We start from the raw sequence: 26,891 nt of genomic DNA on the forward strand, positions 1-26,891 counted from the left end.
ATTGCCAGTAGCTATAAGCGGAAAGAAAATCTGAGTTGAATTACCTTTAGATTTTTGGATTACGGTTTGGAATGGCCATTCTAATTTCTGAATAGAATCTGGGTTGATGGTTTAAAAAGTGATATAAAGCTCTCTCTTGCCTAAGAGTGCCCAGAAAAGTCCTAAGACTTTCTCCATAAATAAAACTTAAAAGGGTGGTAAGAAACTAACATAAAATGTGTTTAATACATATCACATGTCCTTATCTTCAGTGACTTTGTTAGAATATTGATGCTGTTTTAGATGTATTTTTTAAATATCCTGACAACACCACAATACTTTTATATCTCTACTTGCATATTTATCCTCTAATATTTGAGAAAAAAAATCAAGGAAAGTTATTTACACCATCCAGTAAATGTTCTGATCCTTAAAACACCTGTACTCCAGTAGAAAGCTCTAATGGTAGATCTGCAGGAGAGGTGTTGGTAGCAGTAAGACATTTGGGAAGTAAGCGCAGTGGGAAACTTAGTATAGTGTCCTGTCCCTCCTGTCCCACTCAGACATCTGTCACTTTCCTTGTCCTTCTTCAACCTTGTCTCCCTTCAGACTCCTTTGAACTGGGAGTTTAGGACTGGCATGTGCTCATTATAGCCACAGTCTATGAGAGGCCACCAGGGATTCAGGGCTGCAACAGTCCCTTGGTCCTTCTCCTTCTGGGACAAAAATATTCAATCCTGACACACATCCCTAATGGTCTGTACCTGTAAGCAGTGGGTAATCACTGGGGAGAGGGAGAAAAGTGAAAAAGTTCATTAACTTTTTTCCTGTTTCTTGTATAACTTTCATCCTTTTAAAAATGAGGTAGGAATTTCAGGGTGCCTGGGTGGCTCAGTCATTTAAGCATTCAACTCTTGATTTCCACTTAGGTCATGACCTCACAGTTTCATGAGTTCAAGTCCCACATTGGGCTGTGCACTAACCCTACAGAGCCTGCTTCGGATTTTCTCTCTCTCTCTCTCTCTCTCTCTCTCTCTCTCTCTCTCTCTCTCCCTCCCTCCCTCCCTCCCTCCCTCTCTCCCCCTCCCTCTCCCTCCCTCTCCCCTGCTCATGTTCTTTCTAAAAATAAATAAATAAACCTTTAAAAACATATATATTTAAAAAAATGAAGCAGGAATTGAAAAAAAAAAAAAAGGAAGTTTTCTTTGAGTCCTGACAACATAGCACCAGATGCTCATCTGTCCACTTTCTGCTTTTGACTTTTGCTCCGCCCCCTGTTCTGTCACCAATCTGAAGGGGAAGAGTCAAGGAGGAAAGAAGAGAAATCTTGACAATAAATTTAGTATTTGATCAGTTTTGCTACTTAATTTTGTGGAAAATTTTAAAGTTCATTTAGATCTTCATCCCTTTTCTATATTTTGTAACTAAGAACAGCAGATGAAATCATGTTATATTGCACCTTGAATTCTTTCCTACTCATTACATGATTTCTGTAGAGAAAAGTAGAAGATACATAGCTGGGCGATTGGATTTCATATTAATAGCTTTCTGTCTCATTCACTTTGGGATCTGTGTTATGTTTCGCCCATTTTTATCTATTAAGTGATTTGTATCGTCTATGGTAATGTTTTTAGGTGTGCAATATGGCAATTATAGAGAAAGGTAAGCTAGTTGATAGTTTCAAGTACTGAGTGTTATGAATTCATCCCCAAGTCAGAATTAAAAACACAGAGCGGAGAGTATAAAATGCTAAGTGAGGGAGAGCGTATCTATCTAAAATGGGCAGCTAGTATTTAATAACTGCCCTTGAATTTATTTTGTGCTCAAACACACAGAACGTTTTACTTAGTTATATCAAAATGACTTCACAACTATTGTTCCAAAATATTGACTTCTGGTTTTCATACATTTTAATGTTTTAAAACTTGTAAATGATTATGTTAAAATATATATATATATATATATATATATGCTTTTTTCCTCTTAAAAAGGAATTATGCCTTTCAAGTACTAAATTTTCCTATTCCATAAAGCTAATGAAAATCACAGTACTTTTTCCTGTCCTTAATCTCTCTCTTTCTCTCTGTCTTTGGCCTCCTTATCTGAAACTAAAATTCTGTGAAGAAAATGGTGAAAGGGGTTTGAGAAAAAGGAGCTAATATTTTGACTGGGACTGTACTAGATGTCAGTCATAGAAAAAGAATGCTTTCTCCAGAACCTCTGGATATGGATACAGATGAAGATACAGTAATTGTTAGTTCCTCTGCGTGTGTTTTAATTTAAGCCTCTTGATCGAGTAACCGTTATTTCAATGTCAAGGTAATTCACTGTGGCTATTCAATATTACAATAGAGTATTAATTTTAAACTGCTTTATTTTTGGAGGGAAGGAAAGGATTTATGAACAGAAAAATAGCATCTCTTGTGTGGTGAATGGTCTAGTTCAGATTTTGACTGCAAGGAAAAGAAACAAACTCAGACTAGCCTCTGTAAAAAAGGAAGGAATAGTTACTGTTAAGACACTGAAATCCACAGGAGCATCGTGTGACTGGGCCTTGATGGATATGTAAAACTGGAGAACAGAGGCAGCTACTCTTTTTGTGGTCATATTGTCTTCTGTTCCTATTTGTCTATTTGTTTCTGCTCTTTGACAGTTTTCTCTGTAGTTGCCACAATTTCCTTTGTCATCAGTTTGCACTTGACCCAGAATGGCAACTTCAGCCCCCCAAGTCCCCATGATATTTTGGTTCAAGCCCATCTGGAACTGATTAGAGTCTTTGTTTTTCTTATGGCAACTCACATGCCAAAGATAGAATATTAATATTTGCTACCCCACGAATGCAACAGGTGGCAGTGGGTCAAGTTTTCACACGTATTCCAATCCGGTTTTATAAGGGTAAGATGTACAGGAGGCAGGCTTTTTAGAAGGAGATGTAGGCAGATGTAAATAACCATGTTTGGTGTATTGATTGATTATTTGTGATAATCGTTGAGTCAACCAGTATTTCACTGAGCACTTATTGTATACCAGACACTATTTGAGACACTGGGAATATAGCAAGGACAAAACAGACCACAAAAAGAAAGAAAAAAATAATCCCAGGCCCCCTGTGGAGTTCACATTTTAATGATAATCTTTAGCCATGTATTTTAATGATAACTGGAATACAAAATGAAATATTAATGTCTCCATATAGATGGATGAATACAAGATGTTGAAATAATATGTGTGTATGTGTGTGTGTATATATATGTGTGTGTGTGTGTGTGTGTATAATAACTACAGTTATTTTGTAAATATCACAGTTACAGTTGCTTTTATTGATTCTTTTAAGTGTTGTGTGAGTGTACATGTGTATGTATATTGGTAGCATCAGTTGAGGTCTTCCTTTTAAATTGCATCTGGCCTACACACTTTGATGTAGCCTCTAACTTCCTATTAAAATGACTATGAAAATATACCCTCCAAAAATACAATTAAAAATTACTAAAACCTGGGATTGATGGTGATTCATTGCTAGAGTATTAAAGAACAATAAATTAGGTTGAGGAGATAGATAGATAGATACACACACACACACACACACACACACACACAAAATATATTTTTAATGTTTATTTATTTTGGAGAGAGAGACAGAGCATGAGAAGGGGAGGGGCAGAGAGAAAGGGAGACAGAATCTGAAGCAAGCTCCAGGCTCTGAGCTGTCAGCACAGAGCCCGATGTGGGGCTCCAACCCAGGAACTGTGAGATCACAACCTGAGCTGAATTCAGACGCTTAAACCACTGAGCCACCCAGGTGCCCCACTACCTAAAGTTTTCTAAAATAAATATGCCAGCAGACACAAAGGTGGATCAAAATTACAAAGTTAGTGTTTGAACATATTCACATATTTGAGCTGGAGTAAAATAAACATGAACTATGATCAAGATGTATAATCATAAGTTTCATTGTGCAGGTAGACACGGCTTTAGTGTTGATAGTTCTAACTTTGAACGAGTAGTGCTTCTGGCCCCAGCTGCAGTATTCCCTCCAAAATGGGAAAAGAATGAATCAGTTATTTATTTCTGTTTTTTAACACTTAGCATTGATTCACCTAATAATACTGGTGGTATATTTGAATTCTTGAATATAAATTTTGAATTTGACTGTTTAGCTCCGAGTTTTGAAGTTGGATTCTCAAGTCTATCAGAGATTCTGTCTGACAAATATTAGAAACTTGGGTTTATATTCCAATACATATATATCAGCTACAAATGAGTATTCTTCCTTAATTAATACTAAACATTTTTTTTCTCTTCATTGGTGTTTTCATTATGCAAATATTACATGGAAGTATTCTCATTGAGAAGATTAATTAATTTAAAAACATGTAAAGTAAAAAGTAAAATTAGTTTTTAATGAGACTCACTTTGACTTCCCTATCTCAGAGGTAATTAGTTTGCCAGTAGTTTGGTATATATCCTTCTGGTTCTTTTCTTCTACATTGGCATAAATCTATATTTATTTATACCTGTATATTTAAAATTATTTTAACTGTATCAAATAATTCATATTAAAGATATTATTCTGAAAACCTGAGTTTGGTTTTTATTTTTTATTTATTTATTTTTTTTTACCTAATATTTCAGATATTTTTCCAAGTCATTCTTTGGAATCTATAATATCTCTTAAACATGGGTATATGTTAAAGCTCTCCTTTGAATATTGAAACAAATATGATATAAAGCCTTTAGAAAAGTTAAAGGTAGAAATAAAATATAATTCCATTTCATAAGTCACTTCCAATATGATGTCATTGTTTTCTTTCTATTTTTTTTCCATTTCAATTTAAGTAAGTTGCAGACCCAGGAAAGCGTCCATATTTTATTACATTTTCTAATGATTGAATTTAAAGTAGATGTGAACAGCATTTAAAAAGCTCTCTTCTCATTACAAAGCATTTTTCTGTAATTTACCTGAGTAAGTTAAAAATTACAATTGCCTACGAATTTGCTATTATTTCTATGTTACAGATAAGGAAATTGAGTCTCACAGAGGTTTTGTGAGTTGTTCAAAATTACACAAAAAGTAAAGAGCAAAACCTGAAATTAAGGGCTCATGTTTTGAGACCTGAAGACAGAATGCAAATTCAACTTTTCTTTTCAAAGTTGCTGTGGATTTTTTTTCACATTTGATTTTTGAATAGCAAATATTAAGTGCTTTCTTTGTATTCTAGCATTAGGTATCCTAATTCTTCTACTTCCAAAAATATTGAGTGGAATTTAGCAAGCATTCTAAATACTCCAATTATGAAATGTGTTGTGTTTGATGATATGAGAATTTTTTTCCCTATAAATATATTTATTTATCATTTAAGATGAGAAGAGGATGGCTATGTGATTCAAAATGATTTGTGTTAGTTAAATCATGAATATTTCTACCAAAGCAACTGTTGCATTTAGGTGATCAAAATAGGTGTTTCATGATTTTTTTCCCCAATTTTCAATGAATGGCTATATCCTTGGTTATAGAATACGTAGAAATCGGATGCGCCAGCAACTTGCTGAAACATGCCACAGTTCCCTGACTTAGCAATCAAAACCATAGCTTCATGAAGAGCTCCTCTTATTCCAGTTATAAATGTGCTGAAGTTATAAATGCCTTCAGACTTTGCTACAACTTGCCAGAAGTGGGAAGTCATCACTATCAACATGGTCATTAGTTAACATTTACTGAGTGCCAGCTATGTTTTTGGTGTTATAAATACACAGAGGAAGATGCTGTTTCTTTCCAGGGGGATTGGTTTTCTGTAAGGGTGGGAGACAGAATTTGGTCTTGAATGTTTTCTCTACTGGGAGGTAGAGGTGGAGAATGTGCAATAATCGTGCATGTCATTCTATGTATTAGAATGCCACTCTCACCTGTTTGTATATATATATACATTTAAGAAGTACACATAAATTTCATTTTTATTGGACAATTTAAAAGATATATTATTTTTCTGATGTTAGGTGAAAAAGTCATATCCCCCAAGATATCCAATGACTGTAGCTTCTATTTCCTAAGATATAATATATTTATACTACAAATACAGAGAATGTGCTTGAAAAGAGTTTATAGAGGTATTTACATATGTACCTATTTTTTTTTTTAATTTTTTTTTTCAACGTTTTTTATTTATTTTTGGGACAGAGAGAGACAGAGCATGAACGGGGGAGGGGCAGAGAGAGAGGGAGACACAGAATCGGAAACAGGCTCCAGGCTCCGAGCCATCAGCCCAGAGCCTGACGCGGGGCTCGAACTCACGGACCGCGAGATCGTGACCTGGCTGAAGTCGGACGCTTAACCGACTGCGCCACCCAGGCGCCCTTTATGTACCTATTTTTATACAAAATCCGTATGTAGAATAGAGGGATTATTTTGTTTTTCATTTGACAACTAAGAGACAAAAGTTATGCAGACTTCTGAAAAAATGGGACACTTTCCTGAAATATCTAAACTAATAATTAGTATTCATAAAAGATTAATAAGAGATCACCTTTTGGATCCTTGACATTTCATACATAAATCTAGAGTTGTTTTATTTCAACTAGGTTAATTAAGAGGAGGTCATTGATATTAGCCAACAGTTATAGCAGAGTGTGATGGTGACAGATAGATATACTTTAGCAACTGAAAATACAGTTACATTCTGAAAATGAAACTCAGGGAAATCAGTGAGGTAAGTCATTACACCCTCCCTATTAGATAAGTGACTGGAGAGTTTAAGAAACACCCAAGTTCAGAAACTAGGGTGTGTCTGTATTGTGCTAAGCTTGTATTAGCATAAAGGTCAAACTTAATCTTTTGTATTATACTCATTGTCAGGGAAGCCTGTCATTTGAAGGGGTCTCAAGAGAATGGAGTCTTGAAACTGGCAATAGAAAGATAAGAATTTTCTTAGAAAGTGTTGATTTTGTGTCCTTACCCCATTATGTTTTTGTAAACATTTTTTAACGACCAGATTCCCTTTAACAAACCAAACCTTGAAACAAAACAGATAGAAGCAAAGGGGCTCTGGTTGAAACCTGGACTCCCCTATGCCCTGTTTTGCCATGAATTTGCAAAACCACAGGGCTCCCAGGCATTTAGTTCAAAAACCATCACCCTTGCAAGCATAATACCCTAGCCAGGGTAGGAGAGGACTGTAATTATTGGAAAAGAGAATGGGGACTCTAACTAGTAAATACTTCTCTGATTCTGAGTGCAGTAAACAATCTTTCATGAAAATGCTGATTAGAGTATTGTGGTTTATACTGAGTTTGTAGTTTACACTTTATCAATAAATTGACATTTTTTTTTATTTGTTCTTACATCAGCCTCATATGAGGATGGTTAATGTGAGTCATTCCCTGAAAGACTGATTACTCTTGTGTTTGCTGTGGGATTAAGATTAAAAGAGAGAGCGAGAGAGAGGGAGACAGAGAGAGAGAGAGAGAGAGAGAGAGAGAGAGAGAAACCAGCCTTTGTGCCAGTAAAGCTAAGCCTGCACCAATGCTGTAAGGATCTAACCAAGTTTGTGCCAATCTATGATGCCCTGAACTCCTTTAGGTGACTGGGATCAGCCATAAAAGTTGTCTTTTATGTATGTCCTCGTATTTCTTAGAAGTTCTATGAAAGGAAGGCTATGTTTTAGTAGGGAAAAAAACAGATTTTGATTACTCTAGTCTATCAGTGTTACTCATTGGTGAAAATCTGTTTTTAAATTACAAACCTATTAGTTCTGCCCATATGTTGTTTCTTGAAAGCTACACATTTGTAAAATAGTGCGTCTTGTGAAGTATCTGTTTGTAAAATAGTAGTTCTAGCTATGAAGACCCTGTTTCTAATATACATAGAATAAAAAATGCTGGAAATAAGCTATTACTATCCTCTAAGCAAGTCCATTTTGCCATATATATTACCTTGAGTTTTCAAAATTCTCAATTTAGGGTTGTTTATTAATGTATAGTCTTAGTTCTCTGAACTGTGAAATAAATTACATTTTTTCTTTGTTATCCCTCAAGCAGAAATTTGGCTTTTCTACTATTTATCATAGCTTCTCAGCTGTGTGCCTTTTCATTCTAATTTGCTATACCTTATTCTAGAGAATTGTGTTTGTAAAAATAGAAATAAAAAGCCCGGAGAAGTCCACTTGAAAAATACTCAGTTGACGTCTTCTCTTGGTTTACGTATATTTTAAGTTTCCATGTCCTGTAGTAATCTGATGGGTAAATCGTATGAGTGTCTTTTATTTCTAAAGTTCTTTGCATATATCATTGCCCACAAATGGAAACATAACTAACAAGTAGAGAATGTTTAACTCTGTGGTAATTGAGAAAGATTCAGAGATATTTGGGATATCCTGTGGCTCATGGGCATTCCTCTGGCATACGAACAGAGAACAGTAGGATGAACTAAAAAAAAAAATAAAGAAATTTCAAATAGATGTTATCTATTATAAGGAAAAATCAATTTCTGCATGATTTTTTACTGACCCCTTTCCACAGAGACCTACTTTTACATAGAGTGAGGATTAAGTATTAGTTTGAAATTAATGTTCATCATCATATCACCATCATCATCATCATCATCATCATCAAACAAAACAAAACAAAACAAAACAAAACACTGACCTGTCTATCTGAATTCCCTTCCAGATCTACTGCTAACATGATATGTGATGATGAAGAGACACTATCCTTTTGGAGACTCATCTCCAAAATTGTTCATAAAAAATACCGTACTCTCCTCAGCATGATTCTGTGAGGCTAAAATAATACCTACGGAAAAAAAAATTTGGAAGCATTAACACTAATGCAGTGATATTATAATTATTATAGAGGCCCTAATATAGTGGTAATTCATGCAGGCTCTGGAGCCCAACTTTCTTGGTTCAAATTGTGACTCTTACTAGATGTTTGACCTCAGGCATACTACTTAATGTCACAGTGCCTCAATTTCCTCATCTGTGGAATGGGGCTAATAATAGTCCTTACCTAATAGGGTTGTGAGGATTAAATGAAATAATGTGGTGAAGTCTGTAGTACAGGGCCCCAGGGCAGGGGCAGGGAGGGCATCATAAATTTTCCTTGTTCTGAAATAGTAATATTTAAATATCTCATATAATATCAAATTTTGAATTACTCTGTGACACTTGATTCACAGCATTCAAAGCTTGTCAAAAACACTTTAGATGGGGGGAACCTGGTAGCTCAGTTGATTAAGTGTTGGACTCTTGATTTCACCTCAGGTCATGATCTCATGGTTCCTGAGATAGAGCCCTGTGTTGGGCTCTGCACTGACAGTGCAGGGCCTGCTTGGAATTCTCTCTCTTCCTCTTTCTTTTTTGCTCTCCCCTCCCCACCCCCACACATGCTCTCTCTCAAAATAAATGAATAAACATTAAAAAAAAAAAAAAAAAAAAACAAGGGGCGCCTGGGTGGCTCAGTCGGTTGAGCGTCCAACTTCAGCTCAGGCCATGATCTCACGCTCCGTGAGTCTGAGCCCTGTGTCGGGCTCTGTGCTGACAGCTCAGACCCTGAAGCCCACTTCAGATTCTGTGTCTCTCCCTCTCTCTGCCCCTCCCCTGCTCATGCTCTGTCTCTCTCTGTCTCAAAAAAATAAATAAATAAATAAAAATTAAAATTAAAAAACAAACAAAAACAGTTCAGATGGAAGTTTTCTGGTTCAGATCACAAATGACCTAATGGAAGAGATTTATTCCTTTTAGAAAAAGGAGGTCATGAAGACACTGCATAGGTACAAGAAATCCCCAAATATATTCTCAAGTTTCTTTCAAGCTGTGGTACCATCTGAACCTATAAGTTCAAATTGCTTTTAAAGGAACCACTCAGTTCTTCTTCATCCCAGGAATACTTCCATTAGGATCATCATTTGATCAAAATTAAAGCTCCACAAAAACATGGCAGTTTTCAAGACTAAATTTATACCTGGTTTTGAATTTGTGGGAAATATCTCCCTGCTTCCCTCACCTCTGGGTAATATTTTCTGTGATGACAGGGCCTCACTAGGGAAATCCTAACTGAAGCTAATGGCATGATGTATTAAATGTTGCCAATATTCCATTTAATATTAAGCAATTACATAACAGCTTTATAAAATGCCTAAGATAAAACTGATACATTTATATTGAGTACACTGCTCCTTGTAAGGTCCATTCTTTCACTGATCTTCAACAAACACCATTTAAGTGCCAACCTACTATTACAAGAGTTTACTATTTTATTCTTGTTCCAAAATGGCATCAACAGTGATGGGGTGCTTTCAGGGGATTGTTGAAGAATTTTTGCAACAAAGGGTAAGCTTGAGGAAATATTAACCGGAGGCATTGCAATGCTTTATCTCAGCACTCCTCAAATCCACACACCCCCTAATCAAACAAGCAGCTTTATGGCATGCGCAATTGCTTATAACCGACTTCTGCAGAACTGGCTTCCACAGGATTTCCTGTCCAAAAATTACCCCCTGGTCATCTGTAGCTAAATGGTTACAAATCAGTAAAGTTGGCAAGACACTCCTAGCCCAATATGTGTGTGTGTGTGTGTGTGTGTGTGTGTATACATATACACATACATATATATGTATATATGTGTATATATATATATATTTTTTTTCTTTTAAAGAAGATCAAGTGACCAAACCCCGTCATTTGCAAATTCTCCCTGGACTTCTTTTATTCCCATTCTTTTCACTGGGTAAGAAGGGAAAAATGAAAACAGGCAAACAAAAACCCTCCCTTCCTAGTATGTTTGTTCATGGTGTCATTTCCCTGGGAGGTAATTTACAGATTTCTTAGCGCTGAGCTTGTCTTGCCTGATAATCACTTACTGAAAGAAATGTGCTCTTTAGGGCGAACTGTTCCTTTAACCCCTTTGGCTCCCTCTTCCTTGGAGGCGAGCAGGGCGTGCTGCAGTGTCTGGGAACCCACCTAGAGGGCCCCCTTGACGCCAGCACATCCCTTGTCAGGCAGCTTCTCTGCAGCCAAGCGGGCTGCTGCAGAGTTAATGTACAGTACCACGGAGCCTGCAAGTGTCCTGAGCTGCTCACAGCCGGGCGGGCGGCACAGCCCAGGGCAGACAAGGCGACTGCGAAGATTCCAAAGGTTCTGCTGGATATCCGGAGCTGGGCGACCCCAGCAGGAGCCTGTTGCCTTTGTGTTTTAAAAGCATGCAAGGTCTGTATAGCTTGGGCATGAGAATCTTTCAGAAGATGTCAGCGCCTCAGAGTAAATGACACCTATTGGGGAATTGAATTTGGGATAAAAACGAGAGAGAGAGAGAGAGAGACAGAGAGAGAGAGAGAAGAGAAGAGAAAAAACAGCGGGGGAAGAAATTCTTAGACAACGTCTGACTTGCAGCCGTGAAATTCATTTTCTTTCCAAGGCAACATAGGAAAAGCCCGCACATGGTTTTGATAACAAATTAAACGGGTTTCTGCAGTGAAAGGATCAATAGCTTAGTCATTTTACTTAAAGAGAGCAGACAGCCTTATTATGGGGTTAGGCGGCAGCAATGAATTTCCTCATGACAGCACCTTCTGAAGTCATGATGGTAGCTAATGGTAATCCTGTCTTGCAAAGCAGAAATTGCTCCTTGCCTTCCTACTTTTACCGTTGAAAACCAGCAATTGTGAGATTTGGGAAAGAAGTTGGCTTTGATGATACATGGTTTCTAGCCCCTCTGCCCACGTCTTTGTCCGACGTGTCTCAGAAGGCATCTCTGCGTTAAAGTGACCACACATGAATATGTGCCTAAGAAAGAAGAAAAAGCAATATTCATTTCTAAAGGACAGCATGGCAAAGCAACCTGAAGTTTTCCATTTCCCTTCTCACACTTCTTTAACAAGGATAACAAGAAACTGTCTTTTGACTCCTTTTTTCCCACATTCCAGAGTCCTGCCCGAGAGGATGCATGAATTTACACTCTAGGCAGTTGGATTTTACCAGGACAATATCTGCCACCATTTAGGATTAGCGATTGAACTGGTTATTATAGTGGGTCAACTACCTAGTGGAACGTAAATGGATGGACCCATACCTGCAGTGCTCTGTGATATTTCTTTTTTCCAAATCCTGGAAGGGCTTTTGTTGTTGCCATTTGTTTCTGGGGGGGATTTTTTTGGAATTCAATACTTGTTGCAATAATTGCCCATGATAGCTGCTGAAACGGGAGAGTTGGAATTCATCTATGAAAATCACTTCATGTAACAAACAGATGAGACAAGGAAAATATTAATGACAGAAGATCTGCAAACATGATGCATGTGAATAATTTCCCCTTTAGAAGGCATTCCTGGATATGGTAAGTAATCAATACCCCCTTCAGTTCATAAAACTCAGGATTATGAAATCCCATGACAGGTGCCAGAGGTGGATTTTTCTTGAAGAAGAATATTGGTATCAAGTGAGGAGGAAAAGTAAAACATGTTTAAAACCAAATGTTGTCTGAGAAAGTCATGATTATGCAATAACAAATTACTTATTAATATAAAAACATCCCCAAATAAGAGGACGTTTATAATTGCTAACATTTCATAGAGAAAAAAACAAAAAACAAAAAAACAGTAGTTTTGAGAATGGCAGATATGTAAGAAATAAATTAAAGAAAAAGGGAGTTTTTTTTTTTCTTTTGTTTTCTTTGATTTGAAAATTCCCTGGGGATGGACACACACATGTATTTCTGACACTGAAAGTCAACTTGTTTGGCCTTAGTTCGTTTTGAATTTCCAAAAGGAGGTTAAGGGACAACTTAGAATGTGGCCTCAGTTTTAAAATAATACTAAGATGTGTTGGTACCTCCCATTTAAGGAATATTTTAACTATTTAGAAATATTTCTACAGGAATGAACCAATTTAATAGAATTCTAACACATGAGTCATGAACTGTTCAGACTTTTAAAGAATTTGCTTAGTACATTGATATTTTGTTGTGTATTAAGTTTCAATGCAATGCATTTAAGGTCCCAGGACATGTGACATCATGTACCATTTCTTATTACTGTTTATGACTAAATGTGTATAGGAAATAATTGCTGAGGGTATTATAAGGGCAGAGCTCATTATTTTAAAATTGCATGATTTTACCACACCTTTTGGGTTGATTGGATTTAAACCTCATAGCAAAAACTTTGTCAGTGCTGGAGGGCACATTTTAAGGTTTTTGTGTCTACTGACATGGTTTGTTGTGGAAACTGCAATATATCTTATTTTGAACATATATTTTCCAGGTAAATTTTTTGGCTGGTCTCAGGATACATAAAAAAATACCAAAATAGAGATTTCTAAGGGTTTTTCCAGCTGCTTTTATGACAGTGTCTCAAATGAAAGCTTCCAGGTATCTTAGGGCTCTGCCAACATCATCTGCTGGTTTGTTATAGACGTTTGAACTTGTTAGCTGAAAGTCAGTTGTAGAGAAGGGTGGGTGACATCCTCTGTCACTCTGGGAAGGTACTTATTTTCTACCAGTACCAGATACGTCCAGAGCTGACGCTGTGGCGTATCTTCCTTCTCTGCTTTCCAGAGCCACCATCCTCAGTCTCTAATGTGTTGGGGAGGGAGTCTGGTGACATGCCTGCAAACCTTAATGGCCCCTTTCCAAATGCATCACCCGAGCTCCCAACTCAGGGTGAGCTTTGGACCCATGGCCTTACTGATCCTGATGGTGAGGTTCTGGCCTCAGCAATAAGGTCCTTGCCATTCTTACAGAGCCATTCACATAAATAGTCTTTAACCTTAAGGATACAGAGGTCTTGGAAACAGTGTCTGGCACGTAGTAGGCATTTGTCAAATATTTATTTTTTCTCTTCTATTCCTTTGCTTTTCTTCAAGGTTAATTTTGTAGGTCCTGCAACTTGTTTAGGGGAAAAATTCTCGTTCTCATTTCCAAAAAAAGTGCACCTTGCTATAAAGCAACAGTTTTTGTTCTGCCTAAGTTCTGATATTTGGACCCATTTGTTTATGTTGCAATAGGTAGGGAGCAGGTGCTCTTTGAATACCTAATGTTCATTATAACCACCTCTTACTTTGTTACATTTACCTCGCCTCTACTTTTTAACAAGAAAGAAATGAGCTATTCAACTGTATAGTTTTTCAAAGAATGCAAATGTGCTTATTCATGCTCCTCTAGATCTGTAATATATATGTTTGAAAGCTGTAAAAAGAAGTTAGAGTTCTGGTGGTTTTCCTTTGTGCCTGAAGCTAGGTAGCCCTTCGTACACTTCAATGCATCATGTGCCAATCTCTTGTCGTTGTTGTTGTTGTTGTTGTTGTTGTTGTTGTTGTTGTTGTGGCAAACTGAGCCAATGTGGAGTGTGATGTTCTGTATCTCCATTCTTGCCTGGGCCCTCTAGAAGGATTCATTAATAAGACGTTGACCTCAAAGGAAGAAGGTGTTGGTTTTTTTTGTTGTTTTTTTTTTTTTTTCCAGGTGACCCAATTAGTGTTGTGCTTGTTTCTCAACTTGCCCAATTGTTTTCCTTTTATTTATAACCTCACCTTTCAGTACTGCAGTAAGAGATTCTAGGTGTTTATTGACAGAAAACCTTCCTTTCCTTTGTCCTGCTGTAAGAGTCCCTATTGGATTAGATTCCGTGCTCATGAATTACTGTGCTAAGAAGATAGGATTTGCCAGGTTGTTCTCCGTTTTCCTCTCCAAAGTCTCTCTTTCCTCCTTTTCACATGTAGGTCTCTTCTTTTTTCTTCTTCTCTTTTCTTTTCTTTATTTTTTTTTTCCACAAAGGGGCAGATCAGAAGTTGGCAACAGATCAACGCCAGGGACTAATAAACATTTTAAAGGAGATATGTGCTTTGGTTTAATCTCTGGCTCATCTCTCTGAAGGCTCTCAACCCTTTGGATAGGCAGGACAAAGAAGTGTGTGGTCTTTCTCTCTTCTGCTTTTTGAGGAGCAAGAAGGAGGGAAAATTGATATCTAGAGAGGTCTTCAAAAATTCATCAGAATCCTTGGATTCAAATAGAAGCCCATGTATAGTGCTCATACTTGGACTGTCATCCTCCCGCCCTACGGATAGTGTGTTGAGAATTGAGCAATAGTATTACAAATTCATTGTTTATTGGTTACAAGTTAAAGTTAATAAGTGGTCTTATTACTTGTCTTAATAGAACACTAATCCTTAAGTGTTAAGAGAGTGGCACGAAGAATGTGCTTTTCTTGTTTAAAGCTCCATTAGAAATATTTGCTGGAGAATTTTATTGCGAAGGCTTCTTTCCATTACACTTGTTGACCTTTTTACTTCCAAGCCAAACAAAGATTAGGGTTTGCCTCACTGGGTAAATAAGTACTATGGGGCACTTCTTATTTTGTATTCTGGTGAGTTGTGAGACTCTAGTGATAGTCGGGCAAGACAGGAGTGGGTCTTCTTGCATGGTTGGAAGAAGGGAAATGCATGTCAGCTTTCTAGGAATTTAAACTGCATTTAGTAGCAATTAAGAGGACTCTTCAGAAGCATCATGCCATAGAAGTGTATGCAGGCATCCAACAAGAATGACATAACGTAGTGTTCCTAGCATATGTCTATAGATTTTTGCCTTACATTAAAGTATAACAACTTTGTGTGATCTGATTTATAAAAATGCTATAATTATATGGCAGAAACACCAGGGCTATGTCAAATGCAACTGAAATGTGTACTTACAAGATTTAGGAGGGTATTAAATATCTTTGCCTCCTTTTCATGATGGACTCAGATGACTCTGAGAGAAGAGATTGGGAAACAGAAGCCAAACGGCCTTGCCACAGGAGGCTGCACAGTGCTGCTCTCAGGTGCTTCTTTGAGGAAACCTGAGGGAGATTTGGGATTAGTGACTGTGGATGGTGATTAACTATTTTACTTATTTGGTGCTTAGGATTTTAAAAGCTTTTGGGGCGCCTGGGTGGCGCAGTCGGTTAAGCGTCCGACTTCAGCCAGGTCACGATCTCGCGGTCCGTGAGTTCGAGCCCCGCGTCAGGCTCTGGGCTGATGGCTCAGAGCCTGGAGCCTGTTTCCGATTCTGTGTCTCCCTCTCTCTCTGCCCCTCCCCCGTTCATGCTCTGTCTCTCTCTGTCCCAAAAATAAATTAAACAAAAAAACAAAAAAACAAAAAAAAAAAAACGTTAAAAGCTTTTATCAAACTTTCTTTGTGTTGCTGAGAGGTGACTCCAATCAATAGGCAGAATAGGTTGATTATGGTAACTTGAATCACCAGTGAGGCTTCGTTCCCTTTTTTCTGGGCCCCCACATCCTTTCATTTGTCTTACCTTCCCAGGTTCCTAGTAAGGTTTACTCTAGCAAGTCACACTTTGGTTGTTCTTATATAAACGGAGGGTTAAACTCACATACTAACTCATTTTGTTTTCTTTGATCCAAGTCATTTATGGAATGAAACAAGATATAAGTCAATGTATCAACAATATGTGCATATATGTGTTTATGTGCATATATATATATATATATATATATATATATATATATATATGTCACCAGAAAATTCAGTTAATAAATAATCAGAGAAAGGTAGGCTGGCCTGATTCTTTTTTTTTTTTTTTTTTTGGTATGTTTATTTATTTTTTGAAGGAGAGAGAGACAGAGTGTGTGGGGGGGGGGAGGGGCAAAGATAGAGGGAGACACAGGATCCAAAACAGGCTCCAGGCTCTGAGCTGTCAGCACCCGTAAACCAAGAGATCATGACCAGAGCCAAAGTCGGAGGCTTAACTGACTGAGCCACCCAGGCACCCCCAGGCTGGCCTGATTCTTAATGCAAGGATCATCCTTGTCGTCTAGCCTTTTAGCATCTCATCTTTTAAGTTCTCCTTTCCTTCATGTATTGAAATTATAGAAACTCTGCCAAGAATTGCATTGTCCAGAGTTTAGATGTTGGCCAATATAATCTCACTTGTCTGATGAGAATTTTAGTGAGTGGGAGAAACATTGCGTTTGACTGTATATGCGTTGAAGGACAAAATTGAGCTGTGCTCAATTTTAGTCAACCTAAAATTTCTGCCAGTGTTTATCTGTCTTCTAATGAGATTTCAGGTCATTGCTGCTCTCGTTTCAAAACCACCTCTTCCCCAGAGTGACAAAAGTATTCATAAATTCTAGAATGCTAATATGAAACTCTCAGATTGATTCTGAATTCCTGTTAGGGCCAAATACAACTTATGGCCAGTAGAGTTTAGGTAGAGATCATAATTATACAATCTTATCTTATTCACAAATCCCCGTGGCTCAATCGCAGTCAGCCATGGTTTGAGGCAGAAATTCAGGTTTAGGAATAATAGAGCAAAGCCTTTCCTTTAGATGAAATGTTGATCTTATTAAACACATAATTTTTCTCTAGGTTTTCTATTTTACTCTCTTTTATTGGCTGTAGCTGTTTTCTCCTTAGTGTCTATTGGCAGTATCTTATACTTTTCAAATAAAAATAAAAAGTCACATTTTTTGTAGAAATCGATTATGGGGTGGTATGACAGAGGAATAAAGTGGCCATCAGTCATATCAGCATGCCCACAACTTATAGAAATTAAATGTAATTTTTAGTCTTGGCAGATTTTCCACTGTAGTAAAATTGTGCACTTTCAAATGCTGACAGGTTACATCCTCAATGGGCCAAGTGGGGGGCCCATGTCAGAAAGGCTTTAGACAGTCCTTACAAAAGAAAGAAAGAAAGGGAAAAAATACTCTCCATCATGTGAAAATGAAATCTTATGAATTTTGGAAAAGGTATTAAGTTCTTCACTTCCCACTCAACCTCCTAGTTTCTGTATCCCTTTTAGCTATTACTGAGTTCCTTCCACTAATGTTTAGGTATCTGGGTTCAGAGAAAAATAGGCAAGTCAAGGAAAAGGAGAATAGTTCAGAATTCTGAGAGGAAGAAAATCGTAAGGAGGAACCTTAAACAGTTTATAAGTTGTTACAGGTTAGAAACCCCATCCGTCCTCCCTCCCTCCCTCCCTCCCTTCCTTCTTTCCTTCCTTCCTTCCTTCCTTCCTTCCTTCCTTCCTTCCTTCCTTCCTTCCTTCCTTCCTTCCTTCCTTCCTTCCTTTCATAGTAACCACACTTTACCTCTTCCTCTTCTCCTTTGATCATAGCCCACAACCATGAATGCTCACTAATACCTTGTCCACCTGTAGCATCATTCCCATCTTTTTTACAATAGCTTCAAATGTCTCTGAGCCATAAATTAACTGCTGTAGCTGTTTCTCACTTGATGGACTCTTGGATGGTGTTTCCAGTTGTTAGAGAAACCAGCCTTAAACATACTTAAGATTTTCAACTAGAGATTATATTGTATGAAATTGTGGGATATGTATTTGTTTCAAGGGTAGATAACTGAGATTTTATATAGTTAGGTTATTGTCTAGGGACAAACAAAACAAAAATCCCTCAGGTTTCCAGCTCTAAATTCTGGTGTTAATGTTTTGTATGACCTTGTGCAAGCTCTCTGAGCTCTTCATCACCTGTGTGAAGTGACTACAGCAGATTCTTCCCTGCCTTGTGTTGAAGAGTAGACTGTTAAAAAAACTCTCATAGCACGTAGGTAATGATAACTTATCAGACTGCTAAACCACGACATGCTAAAACCTCTCCAGTGAATTTCTTAAAATATAGGTAACAAATATAACCACTGCATGCTTCATAGAAGAACACTGATTGAACACCATTTCCCAACCACCCACCTATGCACATGCTACCTGTTTTCACATAAATTACATCATTTAATGGCAATGGCAACTTTTAGAGGTGGGTCTTGTTTGAATTCCTGTTTGCAGATGAGGAAAGTAATGCTCATATCAGGAAAATAACTTGCTCAAGTTCCCATATCTATTACTTAGGGTTGCTGATCCACTCAAAACCCCAGTCCGGCCTCAATTTAAAACCCAATGTGTTTTTATCACCATATGTTGTTCTGTGGCAGATGCCTTAGCACTCTGTCTCTGGACCTTCTGGAAAGCAGATTAGCAGTAAGAGCAGAGAAAAGAAACAATTTCACTGTTAGTTAGCAAGTGGGGTAAGTAAATGGGATGCCTAGCGAATGTCAGCGGCCTTTCCCTGAGAACCCCTTCCTGGTCCTGTTAGCGTATGATCTGTCCTTCAGCCATGTTAGCAGTTTTTTTTGTGTTTTCTCCGAATCAGAAATTTTACAAAGAATTTGAGGTGAATCATGTTCCCAGTGGCACTCTGGTCTATGGGGTCCTTTTTGTGGATTAGAGAAAGGTGCTTCTCTAGGCAGATATTTTAGGAAAGATGCCCCACTTCAGGCAGATGAATTAGAAATGCCGAGTGTGGTGTTTCATGAATGGATAGAGCCTCTGTGCAAAGCAAAAGACATCCCTTCCTCTGGGCATCTAGTCAGCAAGTGGAGCAAGCATGAGTTGATCTTGGCTTGCTGTGCTGTTGGGCAGTGATCAAACTGCACAGCCGTTGCCCTGCTTTGACGTAGGCTCCACCTCAACCTTGAAGGGCAGTTTTGACCGTCAGATGAGATGTTTTTGAGAGTGCTTTGCTGACAATAAAAGGTCATGTAAGTTTTGGGTTTTGCTACATCATTATTATTTTCTTCAAAATCTTCTAATTACACGTCATTACCATATACATACATATATATATATATATTTTTTTTTTCCACAGGTAAAGAATATTAACACTTTCCAGGGGCGCGTGAGTGGCTCAGTCGGTTAAGCATCCAACTTCAGCTCAGGTCATGATCTCACGGCTCATGAGTTTGAGCCCCATGTCAGGCTCTGTGCTGACAGCTCAGACCCTGGAGCCTGCTTCGAATTCTGTTTCCCTCTCTTTCTCTGCCCCAATATCTTAGCTGCCAAAAAATGTCATTCTTATTCAATTGGCTTAGAACACGTGGAACGTACTGATTCATTTAAGCATAGGGGACACCCACGTACATATGATAACAGTCCTGCCTTGAGGATACTCAGAGACTATTGAGAAGAACAGCCACAGAAACAAATAAGTACAGAATGGTAGGGAACACATAGGTATATGCAAAGTGTTACAGGAATTCAAAGGGAGAGACAAATGGCTGGTCCAAATAGTTTAAAGAAGTCTAGAAATGAGGAACTAAAAATATACCTGATGGATTTCAGAATTAGAAGTTACTGGCAACCCTTTGGAGAGTGGTTTAAGGGAACATCTCAGAGTGAGTTCTATTTCAGGGGTTATAAAAGAGGAGAAAATTAATGCACACTACTTGCAAAATTTTGGATGAGGACAGAAGGAGGGAGAGAGAGTGGGGGGCAGAGTAGTTAGTGAGGGATACCAGGTACTTTTAAGGGGCAAAGGACACACCCCAAAGGAAGTGTCCAGAGAGAGGATCAGGGAAGTGAAGGACATGATTTCCTCCCAGACAGAAGGGAGAAAAAGGAGGATGGATGCGAATAACATAGAGTTGAGGGAGGTGGAAGGAGAAGCTGAGGGAGTTTTGGTCTCATGCTGTTTTCTTTGTGAAATGGAATTCAAGATTGTATCTCAGAGGGAGGACCATGTGGAAGCAAGTGAAGGAGGTTGGCCAGGTTGTGGAACAGTTTCTGTGGGCAGTTGGAAAGGCTGCTGAAGAGGGAAGTATATGATATCAAGCAGGTTGAAAAAAGTCAGTGATATGGATGTACAAGGTCACTAAATATTATGTCAGGAAAATGGGCAGATAAGTGACAGAAATATGCATGCAGTTCTTGATGACTAAATTGGGAAACTGTTTTGTCATTAGAATTTCTCCTGTTGATTATGTTCTTGGGGATTCCAAAGAATGTGGAATTGATTTCGTTGTTGGCGTTTTCTACTTGGTAGCAGTGGAGGCTGTTATATGAACATATTAATTAGATTGCAGTTCCAGTGTTATGACCTAATTTTGGAAATGTGAGATTTCCTAAGCTTCCTGGAAATAACTCATGGGTGACAAACAGGAGCTCTAAGATGTTTGCTTTGAATTTTACCTTCAAATGCATAAAAATCACAGTTGGAAGAGAAAGAAAAATGATTCAGCTTTGTTCACTTTTTAATAGGAACCTTTCTGTGGTTTATGTTGGGATGTCACAAATATATATATATATATATATATATATATATATATATATATAAATAACCTGCTTTTACACAGATTTCTTCAAAACCCTTCTGAAGTTGACTTGCAAGTGTTACCTGTCTCTGAGAAACTTACTGAAAATGACAAAACATAATAAGACTTTAGCCAGAACTGGCATAACTTATTTTTAAATATTTATAAATTTACATTATCTTTTATGTTTCCATGATATCTAGGGGAAAGAATGTGAAATGTAAGATACAAATTAAAGCAACTTCTCGAATAGGTTTTTGAGGCTGTTAATTATAAACCCTATAGTGTATAGTGAGTTGAGAAGATATTATGAATTCCTTTCATCTTTTCTAATCATCAGCACTTTCTCTGAGGTCAGTAGAGCTTCCTCCTTAATATTCTTGTTGTTCCGTGCACATAATTACTTTGCATGGGCTTTCTTTGTGAGATTTCTGCTGCAGCTCTCGACATCTAAATAAGGTCCGAAACAGTCCCAGTCACTTACAAGGGAGCTTCATTATTCCCTTCCTTGCAGTTGTCGTGTTTTCCTTTTAAATTAGAAGGTGAGGAGGTTGAACTAAATGATCACTAACGATGCTATAAAACCTAAGATTCTGTATCTTAACTGATTAATGTACTCATTTCTGTATTGTTTGGGCTTAACTGTCCTTTGTCTGAAGGGGACGCTGAGCAGTAATTCAGTGATCAACAAATTATGCAGAGACTGAACCCTGATGCCTTCCTGAAGTGTTTGCTCCCCCCTGAGGAAAACCCTTAATCTCTCAGCCTTAGGCATTTGGCATAACTCCATCTTCACACAGCTACACTTTACACATCAGCCTTATTCAGGGGTCAGAGGTCAACCTGCCTTCCATTAAGGCTGATATTCACAGTAGCTTAGAAAATATTAGTCACATACCATTTATGTGTCCCTTACGTCTTCCCCACTCTTCTCTTGGTCAAAGATCTCAGGATCTTCCCTCAGCTAGCTGCCATCCAGTCTAAAGAAACAACATGGAATGAAGTTCTCAGTATCAGAAACCTTGCTGTTGGCTTGTTTGTGTATGCGTATTTGCTCAGTAAATTTAAAACCAATAATTTACATAATTATGGAGAAACGCCTCATGTTTTTGAGAAGAAAGGGAAGCTGGCAGTGGAGAGTGGGCACACTGAAACCTATGTCAAGAGTAGTGGAAGAGACCTCACAAGTCATAAGTGGGCGTGGAGTCCTTGGCATTCATGTTTTAAAACAAGAAAACACTTGTTGAAAAATCCCATTTGCTGGAAAGTAATCCACACAGGTTTGATTTTTGAGACGGGTTGAATGCTAAGGTAGATCAGGGTGTCACCATGTTAAAGATGACCACGTTCTGCTGAGCCTTTACTGCATATCTTTTCACTTCGGGGAACTTTCTGTGACCAGGCTAACCTTTGAGACTTCATAGTAGCCAATCATATTGCATTCTATTCATGAGTGGCCATGACTACTTTGTTCTATTTTATAGACCTAGCACATGACACAGTGTCACTTATAGTAGGTGCTCTGCAAAGTTGTCCTCAATAAATGAGTGTGTGTGGTGAAAAGGATGAATAATAAAAATTACCCAGTTGGAATATTAATTTTTTTGCATTATTCAAATAGCATTATCACGCCATGGTTTGAGATGAAACAAGCAAACATATGCTATACATATTATAAAGATAATAATAAATATCACCTTTGAAAGGTTCTTTAATGCCAGGAAGGTACTAAGCTTTTTATATAATTATCTAATTTGGCGAAGATTCTCCCCAAATCCATGCCTGAGTGTGTGCTATCTACTTCCTAAGGGTACAACCTCTGGTAAGTTATCTAACCTCTCTGTGCTTCAGTTTACTTCTTGTCAACTAGGGACAATAAATAGTTCTCACTTCATAGGGTTGCTGTGAAAATTAAATGAGAAAACCTGTCACATGCTTGGAAGGGCACCTGCCACCCAGTAAGTAACCAATTAATGGTAACTACTGTTATTGCCCAGATCAGGAGACTAGGCTCTGAGAGGGTAGCCAGGTTGCTTAGAGTAATCTAGTTGCTGTTACAGGTCTCTCCAGCCTCGGGCTGCCCACCAGCTCTAGATCACTTGGAGGACAAAACTTCTGTGTATCACCTTCATGGAACTTTTCCGCATATACAAGACGTACCGCCTTGGGTTGCCCTTGAATTATGGGGAATAATGCATTCCTCCTCATCTCTCTTACCCAGCAAGAATCACCTACCCTTGGAAAGCTGCTCTGTGCTCTCCTGTTTTGAATCAGCTCCTGCTTCATACAGGATGAATTTTCACCTTAGGGATTGTATTGTCTTACTCATGTCCTTCATCATTAGATTTGCTCTTCCTAACACAGTGCCTGGCACATAGTAGGTGCTCGATTGGTGCTTTAGAGTGCAAAATTACATTTCCAAATTTGTGTACCTGGAATTTAGTGCTCTCAAGATTAGTTTTTGTTTTCCAGGAAACAGTCCAGGTCTTTGGATAAGTAAAGTTTTTATAAAAATTGTCATCTTGAGTATAAATCATCCCCACACATCTTGTTTTCTGATACTGGGGAGAGTCTAACAGCATTTGCAGAGATAGCCATCCTGCTGAAATGTGTTTACCTACAAAATCCAAATGCTATTGCTACAAATCACCTCCTTCTCTAAGACACTAATTATTTCTGTAAAACTAATAACAAGTTCTTGTGCTTTTATTTATAGGAATCTTTCTTTTCTTGAAGAGATCTGTGTTTTATCTTTCTGGCCAGAAAAAAAAAATTGTGTAGCTTAATTCTGCAGCTGGCCCGTTTCTTCATTTATATGTCTGTTTCTTCATTTATAACATTTATGTTACATTTTAGTTATTTTTTTCAAAAGACGGGATACAGTTGTCAGATAGAGACCAGACTCCACCTGTGGCTCTTCTCTTTCTCATCCATCTTGTGTTAACAGATCACACTCTAAAAGAATCATATCCTTTGTAGCTCTTCTCTTGGCCTAGAAAATGTATTGGCTCTACATTGCATACAAGACAGCAAGCATAAGGCCTTGCCTCCTCTGGCCTCTGCCTTTCTAACTCCATATATAAATGCTAGCTTCTATTAGTATTGGTGTTATTCCCCTCCTTATTACACAGTAGATATATATGTATGTATGTGAATATATATATATATATGTACATGTATACGTATACGTATATGTACATGTATACGTATATGTATACGTATACGTATATGTATACGTATACGTATACGTATATGTATATGTATATGTATATGTATATACATACAGTGTGTGTGTGTATATATATATATATATATATATATATATTAAAAATATGTTTATTTATTTTGAGAGAGAGAGAGAGAGAGAGAGCATGGGGGAGGGACAGAGTGAGAGGGAGAAAGAGAATCCCAAGCAGACCCCACACTGTCAACATGGAGTCCGATGTGGAGCTCAAACCCATGAACTGTGAGATCATACCTGAGCCAAAACCAAGAGTCAGATGCTTAACCAACTGAGTGACCCAGGTGCCCCTAGGTATACACATTCTTTAGCATAGAGGCTATAAACATGTATTTTTAAGTCACAGAAACCTTCCATCAAGTAAAAGCTTTGGCAGTGACCTAATACTTAATAGAGATCTGACAGGTTTTGAGGAGCAACTTTACATAAACGCTGCACTTTTAAAGAAGGGCTGGACAAGCTGGAGCCTGTCTAGTCAATAGCCCCACCAGGTCTCCCTTCACCCTTTGCTCTAACACCCTTGATGGGGGCTCGCTGGTGTCAGAAGACAGTGCCCTGTGGTGTGACGGACCTCGTGTTGGAAGGCACTTCCACCCTCTTGCCTTTTGCCATAGCAAACTCTCTAATCCATCAGAATTTGGTTTGGTTGGCTTTCCCTGAACTTTACTAGAGTGTAATCCCCCTTCTGTTACTCTAGAGTCCCTTGTACTTCCTACAGCATAATTTGTATTGCTCTACAGTAGGTCATATCCATATATAGAAAGACAGCTAACTTAGTGACTAAGAGCACTGACTCTCAATCCAGAGTGCTTTATTCAAACCTGGATCCAAGCTTCCTAGTCGTGTGACCATGGGTACATTATTTTACCTCTCTCTGCCTCAGTTTCCTCATTTGTAAAGTAGAAGTAATAATAGTTTGTACCTCAGAGGCTGTTGATAGGATGAGATGTTGTACCATATGTAAAGTGCTTAGAAAGGTAGCTGGCACACTGGTACTCTTCCAGGTGAGCTGTTACTAGAGCTATTATTGTATATTGGTACTGGGTTAGGTTGCCTCAGAAGCAAGCTTCAAGAGAAGGACTCAAGTACAAATGTCTTATTCAGGAGGTGATCTGGGGAAAAACTAGTGGGAGAGTGGGGAAGTGAGACAGAAAAGGGAGTAAAAAGCCCATACGGGGTACATTAATGCTCAAGTAAATGAGCTGGGCCACTGGGCCCAATCCTATTAGGACCTCTGGGAGATGACATAGAACTTGCTTCAGAATTGTCATATCCAAGATACAAAGACACTGGAGAATTTATCATCCAACTTCATCTTCACTAGGCTGATGGCTACTTTTAGGAATTAATTCCTGGCCTTTCCAGCCTGGCCTACATGCAGGCAAGACCTTATGTGGAGTACTGTCCATGCTCAGACTAGGATTCCATCAGGATGGTGTTGCCAAAGGGATATGGACCTGATAGTGATTGCTGCAAAACTGTGAACAGAACTCTTCAGGGCTTTCTGTGTTATTCTGTTCTCTTTATTTTCCCTGGCCCATGTAATAGATCTTTACGGGATGAGTAAGTGATATAACACATGGATTTTTTTTTCTACTTGACCTTCAAAGCTCTCTGCAATTGTGTCTCACCCAATCTATCCTTTTTTTTTTTTTTTTTTAAGTTTATTTATTTATTTTTGAGAGAGAGAGAGAGCAGAAGCAGTGGCAGGGGAGGGGGCAGAGAGAGACAGGAAAACTTAGAATCTGAAGCCAGCTCTAGGCTCTGAGCTGTCAGCACAGAGCCCAATGCAGGGTTTGAATCCACCAACCATGAGATCATGACCTGAGCCAAAGTCAGACGTTAACTGACTGAGCCACCCAGGTGCCCTGCCCCCCAAATCTGTCTTTAATTCTCGTGATTCCTGAGCCAGATTTCTCCTTTTTAATTATGTCAATCTCCCCAACTGTTCTCAAAGAAAACTATCTGATCTCCTTACATGGGATGCTCTGCCCTCTGCCCTTCCTATCGAAATCTTACCTATCCTTCCAAGTCCTGTTTCCACCAGTTCATCTCTTCCATGTAACCTTTGACCTCAGATATTTCATTTCTTTAAAGTGCCATTAACATAAAGAAGACTGCACAGTTTAGTGTTTGATTATCTGCTGACTGGTGAGGTTCCATAATTGACATATCTTTTAATGCTAAATAAAAATATTTATGTCTTATATATTGCTTGTCTTTTCCACAGACTTGGCCACATCATCCATAGTAAGCAGTACTAAATACTGAAAGGCTGTGGTGGGTGAGCTTTGGAGTTAGACAACCATGGGTGCATCCGTGTTCTTCCACTGTGGAGCTTTATGACCCTTAGCAACTCTATAACATACTTGCTTCTCTTGTTCCTCACCTAGAAAATATGGCTTAGAACCCTATCTCATCATATTGCTGTAAGGATTAAATGAGATGTTGTGTGCTTAGTACAATGCTTAGTACAGTCTGCCTCAGAAAGTAGGTGTTCAATCAACAGGATTTGCCAGATTCTCAGTTCTGAAGTACTCAATATCATCTCAAATTTTTGTTCTTCTTTACTTTCTGATTTTGC

At 38.2% G+C, this 26,891-nt stretch overlaps 1 protein-coding gene across 5 annotated transcripts in view; it reads left to right on the forward strand.

Annotated features, from left to right (window-relative positions):
* The window catches only part of PDE4D (phosphodiesterase 4D), a 725,514-nt gene that overhangs the window by 155,346 nt on the left and 543,277 nt on the right, over positions 1 to 26,891 (forward strand). The window contains exon 1 of one of the 5 annotated variants that reach the window (XM_058687379.1): positions 10,947 to 12,303. The exons of the other annotated variants lie outside the window; for them this stretch is intronic. Coding sequence (XP_058543362.1) covers positions 12,257 to 12,303 — 47 coding nt within the window. The 5' untranslated portion in view covers positions 10,947 to 12,256. Of the gene's footprint in view, positions 1 to 10,946; positions 12,304 to 26,891 lie in introns of those variants that run through there. 5 annotated transcript variants of the gene reach the window in all.

Source organism: Neofelis nebulosa, chromosome 1 (assembly GCF_028018385.1).
Source record: "Neofelis nebulosa isolate mNeoNeb1 chromosome 1, mNeoNeb1.pri, whole genome shotgun sequence".
NCBI classification, from domain to species: Eukaryota; Metazoa; Chordata; class Mammalia; order Carnivora; family Felidae; genus Neofelis; species Neofelis nebulosa.